The sequence below is a fragment of the Athene cunicularia genome, assembly GCF_003259725.1.
Source record: "Athene cunicularia isolate RWA chromosome 5 unlocalized genomic scaffold, athCun1 chr5_part3, whole genome shotgun sequence".
Taxonomy (NCBI): Eukaryota; Metazoa; Chordata; class Aves; order Strigiformes; family Strigidae; genus Athene; species Athene cunicularia.
This window is the reverse complement of record NW_020799103.1, coordinates 9,601,382-9,615,803: the sequence shown is the minus strand read 5'-3', so window position 1 is coordinate 9,615,803 and position 14,422 is coordinate 9,601,382. Positions and strand designations below refer to the sequence as shown.

Here is a 14,422-nt window from a genome sequence, read left to right as displayed (position 1 = left end):
ACCCGGGGCAGGACCCCGGCGGGGAGCCGGGGCCAGCGGCAGCGGAGCCGAGGTGGGGCTGGCTGGGGAGGGGGCGGGTGCTGCGCGCCCCGTCTTAGCTCGTCCGGGCAGAGAAGCAGGCGGGATTCTTCAAGGGAACAGTTCTTGAAAGAATAACAAAAATGGGCGCAAATAGGGTGTCCGCAAGCTGCTGTAAATGAGGGGAAGAAAACATTAATTTTTGCGCACGTACAGTAAATTAGAATACGCTTTTATAGATGTGCTAGCCGCAGGTCAGATCTGAACAGAAACCCCCGAAGGTATTCGTAGTGACACTGGTGTGCACAGACAGACTTATTTTTTTGCAAGTATTTGAATGCATTCAGCCTCCTCCAACTTTAAAAACCCAGCACGATGTTTCCAAGAGGTGGCACTAGTGCAAAGTATTACTGAAAGTCGTATTTCAGGTTTTGGGGTTGTGTGTTTGTGTTGTTTTTTTTTTTTTTTTTTTAAATCATCCATGTCTGAATGCCAGTGACTATTGCAAAGCGGGGTAAGCGTTTGATTTGGCAGCAGGATGTGGGGTGATTTTGTCAGTGTATTTCCTTCCTTCATCTGCTTATGTCTTTCATGACAGAAAATGCATTTCTCCAAAGGTAAGTATTTAGACCGAAGGGCGGGTATGGGATGTTGAAGCTACCTCAAGAGTGGTTTTGATGGATTATGTTTCAGTTCAGTTCTGTCCCTGACAAAAAGGATGAAACAAGATCTAGTGCTTTCCCTTCACGTCATCACGCACATATAGTTTAAAGCCGAAGATAATGTGTGAATTTGCACAATACATCATGAGGCCAGGATGTGCATAAGCACTTTTGAAGCCCCGTTGCCACTGTGCGATCAGAAATGGATCGGTCGCAGCACGTAGGGCTGAGCGCAGTTAGATGGTCAGATTGCAGCCAGCTGCATTCTTTAGGCGTTATCATCTGTGTTACTGCTGGGTGCATTTGAACTGCTGACTGCTCAGGAACCTGAGCCAAGTAAATTCCAATTTTTCTAATCGTTTTGTCCTGAAAATGTGAAGAATCGGGCTCCTCGAAAACAGAAAAGCTGGAAAGGAAACTAAGATCATGTTTAGTTTGCTGAATGCCACTAGAGTGTTCTGATTTCTAGAAGGTACAATCAGCAGTCCCTTCAGCTCCTGTTAGGATTGCACTGCCAGGTTTTACAGCCTCCATAGAAGGGATTGGTCTAAAAGTGTGGTACCATCCTCCTCTGATCTGACCACATACTCCTCCCCGCTTTTTTTTTTTTCCTCTTCTAATGAAAAAATGCAAATGTACATTCTCCTCTTTCCCTCCTCTAGTCACATAAGTCTGGGCAGAGAGGATGCGACATCTGAAGTACAACAAGGCTGAACCAGAACTGGCAACATCAGCTGTTTTTTTAACCCTTTTTTGACTAGAGATCTTTTAAAAGGACAATTTATTTAAAAGTTATTTATTTAAATTTATTTTTAAAAACCCCACAGTGATGATCTGCCACACAGGGCAGATATCGTGTCAGGAAAGAAAAAGCATCCTTGGGCTGAGAGAGATTGTAAAATATATACTAGTTTGGACACTGGGAGAGAAGTATGCAGAAGGAGCTAAATGGGAGATCTTCAGTAGGAAATAGGTGTCAAACTCGTGTGTGCTCAGGGGATTTGTAATCTAAATATAGTGATAGAATCTTTAGTGATAGTCACTAGTGATATTTTCACGTGGCTGCCTGGTTGCTATGGAGATCGACATTACATTTAAATGATAAAAGTAACTGATTTCCCTAATAGGGATCTTTTGAATGGTGAGGAGGAAAATAAAAGGGCTTTTCGTGGAAAAGAAAAGTTCAGAAACACGGAGGGGGGAACCAGATGAGGAACAGGAGACAGGTAGCAAAAAATCAGAACTATTCTAGGAAGATGTGACAGGGTGGTCATTGGGGATTGCCAAGGAAGCATGTCTGGAACAACATGGGGCTTTTGAGAGATTGGTGTGGGTCACCAGGAGCTGCCACCACCTGTTTTATCTTTCCCAGTCCAGATAGTGGATTTAGTTTTTGTGCTAACATCTTGCCCTCCTCCCCAGTTAGACTTTCATTTCAGGATATGGGGCCTGAAGAATAATAAAGTGGAAGCTAAAGACAAATTAGAGACAGAGTTGTTGAGGTGATATATCTTGAGGTTCAACAGATATGAAATTTTCAGATTCAGAAGTAAGAGGGGAGTGAGCACATATTTCTTGGTGACCTGTACTTAACAGCATCCAGATAAAAATGTTACAGAGATTTCAGCTTTGCATGATCATTTATGGTTTGAAGAAGGCAGCAGGATTTGTGGCAGTAAAATCAGGTTCAGCCAGCTCTGTTAGATGGGTTGCTTTCTGCTGAGTCCAGGATATCATGAAATAGATTTCTTTTGCTGCCACCTGAACGGTTGTTTTTTTCTCGTCTTGTTCCTGTATTTGTATTTCAGGATCCTTTCATAGCATTTCATCTTGACAAGGCACTAGTAAGAAAGTACATGAGCCCACTCTTAATTGGGGAACTGGCACCAGATCAACCCAGCTTTGAGCCCAGCAAGAATGTAAGTATCTTAAAAACTTGGTATTTGGGGTGAAATTGTGTTATTTGACTTCTCTTACTGGCAGCCAGAATTCCCTGTACATAAAATGATAGTATCTTCTGGAATCACTATGTTGGTCTGAAGCTTCCCCTTCTCTTCACATCATCATTAGCAGCCTCAGTGAAGATTTGTCTCCAGGTGACCCTCAGCTTTTCCCCATTGCCACATGGGATTGAGAGGGGAAACTCTGCTCGTCTTTGGGCTCCTGAGGCATTTTCAAACCAGCAGATACCTTTGGGTCTCCCCACAGAAAAAGCTGGTAGAAGATTTCCGTGAACTCCGTGCAACCGTTGAGAAGATGGGCCTTCTCAACCCCAACCGCACCTTCTTCATCCTGTGTCTCTTTCACATCTTGGTGTTGGATGTTGCAGCTTGGCTCACCATCTGGTATTTCGGAGCATCCACAGTGCCTTTCCTCTGCTCTGCAGTGCTTCTAGGCATTGTCCAGGTAAGCAGCTAGGCAAAAAGAAGCCCCAGGAATTACCAGAAGCCAATCCCTTGAGACCTATGTGCTCATTGCCATAAGCACAGGAGAAGTCCAATCTTTGTGGATTTCCCAAAATCCTGCTTTGATCTGGGTTCCACCAAAGGGGCAAAATTACAGTGCCATGACATGCTGCTTTGGTATAGCAGGCTTTGCCCTGCTTTTTATTTCCCATAGTCTGTCAAAGCCCTCCTTATTTCCAGCCTTCTTCATAGAGTGAAAGCCATGCTGCACTTCTGAGGTTCTGTGTGCCAAAACTCCAAGCCACTGTGTTCCCATGGGAACTTGCAGTGAGTTAGAGGACAAGGCAGAGCAGCTCTCAAAGCCCCAGCTATTTCTCCTGTGGCCAGCTGATCCCCTTGGAATTACAGTACTCAGAGGAGGCAGCAGCAAGCTGCTTCTTAAAGGAGACTTTGTTGCTGATTTCAGTGCAGTTTTGTAAGAGAATAAATGCTGTTTCTGAGCTCCATTACTTTTTTTTTTTTTTAATTATGTTTTTCCTTCTGCGTGAAAACCACTATCTGGGTCTAAAAGTCATTAGACAAAGTCTGGACTGCTGTGGTATGTAGTAAAAGAGAAGTGTTTGGACTGGGACTTAGTAGTGGAAATGCTCGCCTCTATCCAGGGGTATGTTGTGGGGAGCGTGGGAGTGGGAGAAGAGAAAGGCCATTTCTGATGCAGAGACTCCTGACTCTTATTTTTTTTTTTTTAATTCCAGGCCCAGGCTGGCTGGCTCCAGCATGATTTTGGACACCTTTCAGTGTTTAGCAAGTCCAAATGGAACCACTGGGTGCACAAGTTTGTGATCGGCCATCTGAAGGTGGGCACTGAGTGCTGAGAGGGACTGCGAGCGCCTTGCCCGGCTTGCTCTGCAGTAAAAACCAATCTCAGCATGAGAAGAAAGCAAATGCAAGGAACTACTGGGGAGGGAGGACTAAGGGCAGAAGATACAACTTCTTTACGGCACTCTCTTCTCATTCCTTCCTGCAGGGAGCACCAGCCAGCTGGTGGAATCACCTCCACTTCCAACACCACGCTAAACCCAACTGCTTCCGAAAGGACCCTGACGTTAACATGCACCCTTTATTTTTTGCTTTGGGAAAAACACTCTCTGTAGAGGTGAGACCTGGTGAAGGCCGGGAGATTACAGCATTAGGATTCGAATTTGTAAAGTTGTAGAGAGCTTGGAGAGGAGTGAGGAGTCGGTTTGGTCAACGAGCTGTCTCAGTATTTCAGGAATTTGGAGAAGGCGCAGCTTGACATTAATGGCCTTTGAAAAACAAGAATGAAAAAGACCCTGATGCATCACTAACTTCCATATATTTAATACTGCAAACCATTTTTTATGGTTTTTGCCCTAATGCAGTCTTGCTATGGGTTGAAATTTTCCGAATTTACTCTGTAGATTTAAAACAAAACCACCAAAACTGCTTCTGTAAAATGCGAAGTACATCCAGAAAATGGTTTGAGCTGACCTGCTGTTTTATATAGCGCTACATTGCCTTCAGCTAGTGCCTAATATTCCTTAGTAATACTTCAGTGCTTCTGAGGCTTTTATATTCTTAAAATGTTGATAAAAGTTATTTTTGGTATGTTTTAAAATAAGACTGAAATGTTTGTCACAATTACAAGTTCATATTTCTCTGATGAGAGACTTGCGGTTGAATGAAGGTAAGATTGGAACTTGTTCTCTTTAACAAGACCAGCTTTAACTAATTGTAGTGTTCTGGGAAATGAAGCAGTGGATGACAAGCAAGGACTATCTGTAACATTTACAATTATTGACAGTAGGGGTCCGACTGGGTCCCATCTGTAGTCCAACTCTGTTTCTGAACTCTGAAGTTAATTGAATGGCTTTAGCATTTGCCAGTCCTTTAAAAAAATAGTTGTATAAATTCATAGTATCACCTGGCTTAAATGCTCTGATTTGCATTGAAGTTAAGGGAGGGCTGCTATTTGGAATTGGTTTGGACATGTACAGGGATATAATGGAGTTCCTCAAGGAAGTCAGTGACGTGATCTGTTATGCTTATACAGTGAACACTGAAAAATTATCAGTCTCTGAGGGAGGATAATCTATTCACTCCTGTTCCTGTGGACACAGTTTAATGTCTACATGCTCATTTCTGTGCTTTGGAGATTAATTGCAAATAGGTGGAAGTTCTGCACACTGTCATCTTTATTAATAGTATCACAGGTTTTTCTTTTTTTCTGAAGCTCTATATTGACAGCAAACACTTGTCAGGGCCTCGTGTAGTTTTTAACTGTTGTGAGGCAACTGTGCCCTCTGCAGGGAAAGAGCTTCCAGTGCACGCCGCTGGCTGGTGCAAGGGACTACCCAGCCTCTCGTGCAGCCGAGACAGGGGTGAAATCTTATCATCGCAGTCAAAGACTGAAGTCGCAGGGGGTAGTGAAGCCAATGGTATGGTGGGTGCTGGCGTGGTTTGATAGGACATCTATTTCAAAGGTTAGGAGGTACCTATGCATTTCTTCCAAAGCATAGGTAGGAGTGTATGCACAAATGTCTTTAGCTATCTTCACAACCAGAGTAATTTGCTTATTTTAACAGCTTGGTGTACAAAAGAAGAAATTCATGCCTTATAACCACCAGCACAAGTACTTCTTCATCAGTGAGTAACCCTACCCTTTTGCAGTTCTATGGACACTCAACCCTTTCCTTTTCCCATCCGTCTCACTGGGATAAAAGGGCACAGTTAATGTCTCTGCAATCTATTTCTCCACTCTAGTTGGTCCTCCAGCTCTGGTGCCTCTTTACTTCCAGTGGTACATATTCTACTTTGTGGTACAGCGGAAGCAGTGGGTGGTAAGTCAGCTCCACGTTGCCAGTGGTGACTTCTTTTACAGATATATTTCAGTGCAAGAAACTACTGGGAGGAACTCTGAGCTCTGCATCTCTGTGGCAAGGGGTGTGGGTATGTGATCTGGGAAATAATATCTCTGCTGTTCTGCCTTAGTCCAGACTGTGTGAGTGAGAAGCATTCCTTCTTCTGCAGAGTTGATGTTCATACAGAACTTGTTCTTCAGGTAGCAGAAGAATCTAGTTGAAGGGAGAAGTAGTCATTCTGACCACTCTTTTTTGTTTTCCCAAACCAGTACAATAAAGACTTAATGGCACAGAAAAATGGGACAAGTAGTAGAAATTGGGGGGTGTTGGAGGTGGATGCAGTGTGCCTCCATTTTGTAAAATTATATATTAAAAATCAAGTAGCTTTCAGGTAGCCTAAAACTGAATCCTCACAGTTCAGTGTGAAGTGGAATAGGGGATGTGTTTTCACATATTTCAGAGTTGTTAGGAAGGTGGTTTATTAGGGGAAAATCTAGGATCTTGAGAAATATAATGGCTTTTAGAGACTTTGGAAAAAGTGCAGAAAAAAGATGACTCTTCTCTGAGATTATGGAAATACAGGGTTAGAATCAAGGCATCCTTGCTGGTTTATTCTTGCCTGGGAGATGGGACAATCAGGAGAAAATGAACAAAAAAGGATGAGATGGAGGTAAACCAGAGCTTTGTATTCTTTTAATTGTCTAGGCTTTTGGTTTTCTCACTGCTTCTTTTCTCTTTAGATCCAGAAGAAAATGTGATACTTTAGAGCATGTCCTCTCTAGTGTCTGCCCTGTGCTGGGCTCATAAGACCAGGATAATTCCCAAGCACAGGAATGGCTGGGGAGTGACTGTGTGTCAGACTGCTTTGTGATGGGGCCGGGGAGGAAAAATCTACCAGTAGAAGATATTATGGGAGGTTTTAAAAGGAGTGCCCCATAGAGTGGATGGTAAATTTTGAAGCCAGTAATTCCCTCACTTAATGAAGTTTTATCTGTTCCCTATACTACAGGACCTGGCCTGGATGATGAGTTTCTATATCCGATTCTTTCTCACCTACTTGCCCTTACTGGGGGTGAAGGGTATCCTGGGGCTTCATCTGTTAGTCAGGTATCATTCAACTTTCAATTCCTCCATTTTCTTTACCTAGTTCCTATCAATCCTTTGTATCAGCTTTTCTTCAGCCCTTTGGTTATCTTTCTCATTGTTCCCTATTCTCTCTGTCTCCTTATGCCTTTCAGCAAGACAGAGGTTGTTGTCTGTCAGGTATGTGTCCTCAGAAGGTAGAAAGTCTCTGCACAGAAGGTCGAAGGTGTGCGTAGGTCTGATCTGCTGACCAGATCTTTGGGGTTCCTCGTGTTCATTTTATCAAGCAGTGGCCAGCTTGTATGTGTACAAGTGTTTTGTACTGCCTTGTTATGGCATAATGTGAGTCGGTAATGTGTTTGTGTTTTCATGCACAGGTTCATAGAGAGTAACTGGTTTGTCTGGATTACACAAATGAATCACATCCCGATGCACATCGATTATGATAAGAATGTGGACTGGTTCTCTACCCAGGTAAGATCTTCTTTCCTGAGACCTGTGACTTTGAAGGTCAGAAGTTACAGTTCTGGGCATGTTGAGAGCTGATCACAGAAGTGATGGGAACTGAGAGAGGAAAACACAAGCAGCTTATCCTCACTGTGTGAAGTGACTGATTATGCAAAGAAAAAAGGTGTGGAAGTGGGATGGAGGCTTCAAATGCTGAGCATAGACACCTCAAGGAAAATAATTAGAGATGCTACAATGCTCTTCAGATAGAGAGGTTTCCATACATGAAGGATGCAGGTCTCTCTTGTGTTCTCTGTTTTATTTTTCGTTCTGAAGCTATTACACAGCTTTTTTTTAAGTGAGAGAGATGAAAGTTGTGGTTGTTTTGCTTATCTCGCTGGGGAAGTTCTGTTCTAAATTATGTCCCTAACAATTGTATATCAGCATGACCATCTCGTGTTGACTGGAGATAGCTCTTGGGGTTGCTGTATTCAGCCAGGCAGCACTTGATAAGGAACTTGTACCTGCTTACTGTTGTGTTTGGCACATATAAGAGAAGGGACATTCCTAAAACAACACTTAAATGTTATTGTTTTTTATCTTAGCTCCAGGCAACCTGTAATGTTCATCAGTCCTTATTCAACGACTGGTTTAGTGGACACCTGAACTTCCAAATCGAACACCAGTGAGTTGAAGCATGGGTTGGGGATGTGTTTGAATTTCAAGGAGTTCTAGTTACACCGGCTCTGAAGAGCCTACAAGGTCCCTGTCTCTCGATCAGTTAATCTAAGAACAAAAGATAATGTGGGTCAGTTTTGTGCTCTTTGTATGGGGATGGAACGGGAACTCCAAGTGATGGGTCAGAAAATTTTTGGAGCACTGGTGAGCACCAAAACTGCTTCAGATATGAGTAGCATGGCAGGGGGGTGACACTGGTTAGTACAGACACTGCCTGAAGTGACACGAGAGGGACCACTACAGAGCAGTAGTGGCTGTGGGCACAAGGGGAGGTCGAGACACTCCCAGGCTTAGGCACAGAAGAGGCACAGGGATTCTGTGGGGTGATGATGGACGCCAGTGAATCACCATGTTCTTTTCCCACAGCCTTTTTCCTACGATGCCTCGACACAACTACTGGAAGGTGGCTCCTTTGGTGAAGTCCCTGTGTGCCAAACATGGTATTGAGTACCAGTGCAAGCCACTGCTGACTGCCTTTGCTGACATAGTGCAGTATGTATTGACCCACTGCGTTCCCCAAGTAAAGGGTTTCCCAGTATTAGGGACAGCCAGCTTGGATCACAGAAGTTCTGAGAAGAGCTGTAGATAGTAGAAATGATTATGAAAGGGATTAGCACTTTCAGTAGCAGCAGAGAGGTGTCAGTAGGAGTGACCTAATGGAGAGCTCCTTTTCTTCAGCTCTGAAGAGTCAGAGGTCAGTAGGATGCCAGGTCTGGCACTTCTGTCTCCAAGCATGCTCCAAAGAAAGAGGTGTTTTCATAAAGATGAGTTTGAACTGTCATTCATTCTTTCTTTTTTCTTTCTTTCTTTCCCTCCTCAGATATTTCTTGCTCCATTGAAAAGTCATGTGACTCTCTTCTGCCATGCTTGCTCCTTTTGTTTTCATTCTGAGGTTTTTTTGTTTTAACCTTCCAGTCTTTGTGTGATGTAGCCCCAGTGGTTTAGTTTTTCTTCATCTTTCCAAGGAGCTGTAGTCTACATTGCCTTGACTCTGATAATCTTGAGCAACCTGATCTAGTTGAAGATGTCCCTGGTCATCACAGGAAGTTTGGACTACGTGACCTTTAAAGGTCCCTTCCAACCCAAACCATTCTATGACTCTATGATCTCCTTTGCTTAATCTGTAGATGGGAATTCTCCCCCCAGGGCTCTGTTCCTTGGACGCTGTATTTCATTACCTCGTTTGTAAGGAAATGTGGTTCTTTCTTGGCAGCTCTTTGAAAGATTCAGGGGAGCTCTGGCTTGATGCCTACCTACATAAATAAGAAGTTGTGGATGCTTGCAGAGGAATTCCCCACCCTCGTTGCCTCCTGTGGTGGTCACCATGAAGATACTGCACAGAGGAGAGAAAGCTGGCTAAGCCAGAGGTGGGGAGGTGGTGCCGCTTTATTCCATGGATGAATGTGATTAATACGATTTTTTTTAAAAGATGTGTTCTTAATTATTCTTGTGCTTCTTTCATTCCTCTTCTCTGGTGCTGACTTAAGGGGAAAAGCTGAATGGAGGAGGTTATGTTCCAGCAAGCTGGAGGCAGCTTTGGGACTGGGAACAGATTCCTTTCTGTCTGGTGATACTTCATTTGCTGAGTATATAGGAGGGAAGTCTCTTATCTAACATAGGCTTTTGTGAGGTGACTCTCATTATGAATGCAGTAAGAAATTGAGACAGTATGAAATCAAAGAACACAGAAGTTAGTGAAATGTGCAAGCAGTAAGGAGTTGTGTAGGTACAGTATTTTCAAATACCTATATGTGATTAACAGTGGCAATAGAAGTGCCCAAACCAAGGGGCAGTGGGGAGCACGCAAGAGCCCAAACCAATTTGCAGGTATGTGGGTGAGGCGCAGAAGGTGCAGGCAGTAGTTCTGTAGGAGTAAGCATGAGGAAAAAAGATCTAATTAGAGCCCTAATTGAAGTAGAGAAACAGGAAAGCAGAGGTTATTCCACAGGCATGTAGATGTGAGAGCTCAACGTGCCATATTCTGTGGGAATGCTGCCCTCCACATCTCTCCTGTGGTGAAAGCCTCTGGGTTAGTCGCCCATTGGTGACCTCCCATGGAGTCTCCACAAGTGGTTTCCACAGTGCCACGCTTCTGAGTGTTACTGAACCTGCTACGGAAAGGCAGAAGAGACAGAAATATGGCACGCCCATAGTCGGGATCCTTACAAGGGTGTCTGAGGAAGCAAAAAGGTAATTGGTCTGTGGTCACCTGAAGCTTCACTCTTTTTTGAACCTCTAAACTGACGAGTGATTTGTTAACGGGAGAGAACTCCTGACTTCTGGCCCATGGAGCAGGAGGTGTTCCTGTCTGAGCTGCAGACAAATTTAATGAAGGTGTAAAAATGTTAGGGGTTGGGGTGCTGTTTAAATACACTGAATTTCTCCATCAGCAGAAGTCAGCGGGCTGCACACCCATAGGCACACACCAGCCAGTACATGGCTCATCTTTCTCTCTTAGATGATGTGCCTTCAAAACAACCCCAAGAGGGCATGTACTCTGTGATTTATTGGAAAGTTAATTAGCCTTACTGCGTTTCCTGGTGTCCTTTCCTTTGCCACACCAATGTTACAGATGCCAAACAAGGATATAGCACCTGGCATATCACTAATGAAGATGGCTCCATCACCCTGTTACCTCAGGGATGGGTGGCTTAGTTTCCAGAGGGATGGCTGATTTTGAGGAAGATATGGTGCTTTTTCTGATTAACTTCTATAAGGAGGATGGCTTGTGAGGGAATGGAAGACAAACATCTTCCCAGGCCAAGAGTGTTGTTAAGCACAGAATAAAATTGTAATGAAAATAATAAAATAATCATTAAATCATTGATACCTGTTGATAGAGACCATAAAGGAATGGGCCTTAGTTACTCTTTTACCTTGTTTTTTTCTGCTCCTTTTCTTTCCCTGTTATTATTAGAACTGTTGGTGGAGGAAAGTCTAATAATAAAATTCCTTATCTTACCAAGTGTTGCTGTCATCAGCGTAAAATATGTCTGCACAAGAGTCTACACTCGCTAAAATGTGGAACAAATGCCTTTCCCCAGCTGTGGAGAGAGAACTGTCATAAACCTCCGCATTTCTATTTCGGAGGAAGGGAATCAGCTCTGTCCTTTTTTCACTTGTGTGAAGTATGCAGTATAAGCAATTAAACCATAATGAATCCTACCAAAACAAAACCATACAGCAGTTCTTCACCCAGAATGAGGAGAAAAGGAAAAAATTAACTCCCCCGACTTCTGGAAGTTGCATTTCTTCATATGTAGCAAGGTCTGCACGTTTTATGGAATCAGGAGCTGTTCTGTAAGGACTTAAATTCAGCAGGTTATCAGCTCTCAGATGAAACTTCAGTGGCACTGCCAGAAGTTCCCTCTAACCTTGGAGTGTTGACCCTAAGCCACAAAGGGACAGAAGACTTGTGCTAGTCAGGAGAGCTGTTTAACATCTCAGCTCCGTAATGGAATCCCCCAGGCTAGGCTCTTCATGCCTACAAAGAAAGCTGGAAAAGTGGGGAGCTGCCTAAACTAGATGGTAAAAAAAAGACTGAAGACAAGGAAGTCTTCAAAAATCCTCTAGAGGCCTTTCATCTCCCTAACTCAAACTTCACAACTCTGAATTATGTCCATCAGGTAAAACCACAGAGTCTTGTGGTAGCAAGAATGCTTCCATCTCACATTTTGGCCCTAATTGCCAGGTTTGAGAATAAAGTTCACTCCTGATCTCTTTCTGTGGCCCAGTCAACCTTTAATTTGGACATGCAAGTAGAATAGGTTCAACAGGCAAGGAAGGTACTCTTCCTCTTTTGTTAGGACAGGTTTTCAATGATCTCTGATAAAAGAGGGAGCTGAGCCTAAGCTTCACTGGTTGCTGGATGCTGGTGCTCTAGCCACAGAGATCCTTTACTAAAGTGCAGGTACTTCCAACATGTTTTGAAGACATCTAAACTTCATTTCAGTTCATGAAGCTTTGAAAGTACCAGAGGGATTGTGACGAGTGAGGTAAGTAGAAGAAACGCTGCTAAAAGGTCAAATGGGCCATAAATGTTCAGCAGTGTTGAAGTGCTTGGTGTTACCCAGCAAGTACCTTTTTTTTTTTTTTTTTTTTTTAATGCCCAGAGTCAGAAAACTAAATATCCGGATGTTTAACTTTGAAAATTCAATCTACCCCCCAGGGCTAGGATGATCTAGAACTTAATAGTTTTGAAGAGAATAGTGTATCTAAGTTCCACCTTACTGCCTGAGACTCTGGAGACCTTTGTTGTGTTTGCCACAGTAAAGAGGAAACATCCACAGTACAATAAACCAATTGCCTGACTAACAAGGAAAAATAATATGAACTGAATCACAGTCCTAAAGGGTAAGAGCAAAAGGGGACCTGAATCACCAGCAGATCCGCATTTGTTTCGTTTGCTAGAAGTTCTCCAGGTGAGAATAGCTCAGGAGGAGAAATAAGCTGTATGACAACGTCTCATTTTACAACAATATTCAAATGCAAGTTGAAAACCCCTTTCAGGTTCTCTGACCATGCACTGGGATATACCTTTCTGGACTAACACCACCAGCCCCAAGTTTGCCATTTAGTGGAAGTCCTCTGGCTTCACAGTTCAGCCTTAACACATGGAACCTGAACGTTGTGAAATAGCCACATGATGGCAGTTAGACATTAGAAGGGAAGGAGGACATCCAGTCTCACTGGGAACTGCAGCATGCGTGTTTGAAGGCTCTGCTCTTGCTGTTATCCTACTTTTCACTTAAAGGAAATAAAGATTAAATCAGCTGAAAGCAACTGTGAGAGATGGAACACCTAGAACTCACTAACCAAAGCGTTATATCCCCATCTCACCCTCTGTAATAGGTAAGACTGCATTAAAATAACCTTTGCATGTAAGCAGGAGTAGCTTGTGGGGCCTTTTGCTTTTGGGTCTTTATTTTAGTTCAGCCTAAGCACTAGGAAATGAAAGGTATGCTAAATATCTAGTATAGATGTAATAGAGAAAAATTCATTCTCTCTGAAGATCTCTCTAGTCGATGAGATCATGAGATAGTGGAGACTCATGAATCATCTTCTGTCTGTAGTTGTTCAAAGCCAAGTGGCCACTAAGATGAAGTTTTATGTGTGGCATTCACACAGCCTGTACTTACGTGCTCTTTTTCTGCCATAGTTGTGGAAGGTTAGGCAATTAAGTATTTGAATTACATGGTATAAGGAGAGATTTAATGAATAGGATAATTGTTAAAAACCCCTGGCACTGTAGCAAAGCTTATTTAGGGATGAAGGCAGAGCATTTACACCCAAGGTGAAGGCTGTTAGTCTTCAGCTTCTCCATGGGATTTGGATGTTGGGAGAGGATATAGTCCCCAAAGACATTCGAAGGAGAACAGATTCATCAGGCACTTGCATGCGGTCTTAAAAACTGCAGTCTGAGGGTCATAAGGCTTTGAAGATTATCCAGTTAAGTGGTGTATCGTTGGACGAAGAGGTGAATTCAGCCCAGAATAAATTACTTTTTTAAAATCAGGGAAGAACATTTTCAGCAATGGAGCAGCTGGAATTATAAAAATGTCAGTGTGATGTTAAAATAGTTAAGGGTGATGGGGCAACTGGAAGAGGAAAATGCTGCAGTTTTTCCCTTTCCAACACCCACTCTGGATTTGCAATCCTTGCCCAACCCATGCATCTGTTTGCTTCCATTATTCTGAATTCCTGATCTCCATCTTTGGAAAAGAAGGAGAACTGAAGATGATTGTAGGTCCGTACAGGATAAATAATGGATGCAGCTGAGCCACTCAGAAACAGGATTTATTGCTTCTCAAGATTTCTTTTAGAAGGAATATGAAAAGATTTCTTAACAGGTCAGGTGTAGAAGACTAATGTATTAATGCAATACTACTCATGGGTGGGGAAAGAAAGAGGATTACGTTACACTGGAAGAGAGTTCATTGGCAAGAGTGTGGTTTCTGTGTGATTTACATCTGCTACATGGACTAATATTAAGTGTTCAGAAAGCGATGAGGAATTTCTACAAAGTTTTGAAACCTCAATAAAAATTAACGCACCGATGAGTGCTTATATGAAAGACTATTTATGATGGTGTCCTTTAGGCAAAATAGTTTGCTTCTGTGAGAAGTAGCAGTTTTGTAGAGTTAGAGGATCAGATGAGAAATTTTATAGCAGAGAGTACTTCAATATG

General features: G+C 42.9%; 1 protein-coding gene across 6 annotated transcripts in view; it reads left to right on the top strand.

The window, feature by feature from the left end:
* FADS1 (fatty acid desaturase 1) overlaps positions 1-11,201 on the top strand; it is a 24,471-nt gene extending 13,270 nt beyond the window's left edge. For 5 of the 6 annotated variants that reach the window (XM_026850906.1, XM_026850909.1, XM_026850908.1 and 2 more), the window contains 11 exons: positions 2,489-2,599; positions 2,889-3,086; positions 3,841-3,942; positions 4,113-4,241; positions 5,692-5,752; positions 5,870-5,946; positions 6,977-7,074; positions 7,428-7,524; positions 8,103-8,182; positions 8,602-8,727; positions 9,449-11,201. In XM_026850906.1, coding sequence (XP_026706707.1) covers positions 2,489-2,599; positions 2,889-3,086; positions 3,841-3,942; positions 4,113-4,241; positions 5,692-5,752; positions 5,870-5,946; positions 6,977-7,074; positions 7,428-7,524; positions 8,103-8,182; positions 8,602-8,727; positions 9,449-9,500 — 1,131 coding nt within the window. In that variant the 3' untranslated portion in view covers positions 9,501-11,201. Of the gene's footprint in view, positions 1-2,488; positions 2,600-2,888; positions 3,087-3,840; positions 3,943-4,112; positions 4,242-5,691; positions 5,753-5,869; positions 5,947-6,976; positions 7,075-7,205; positions 7,231-7,427; positions 7,525-8,102; positions 8,183-8,601; positions 8,728-9,448 lie in introns of those variants that run through there. The other variant, XR_003398661.1, reaches the window with a different exon arrangement.
* Positions 11,202-14,422: the final 3,221 nt, after the last annotated feature.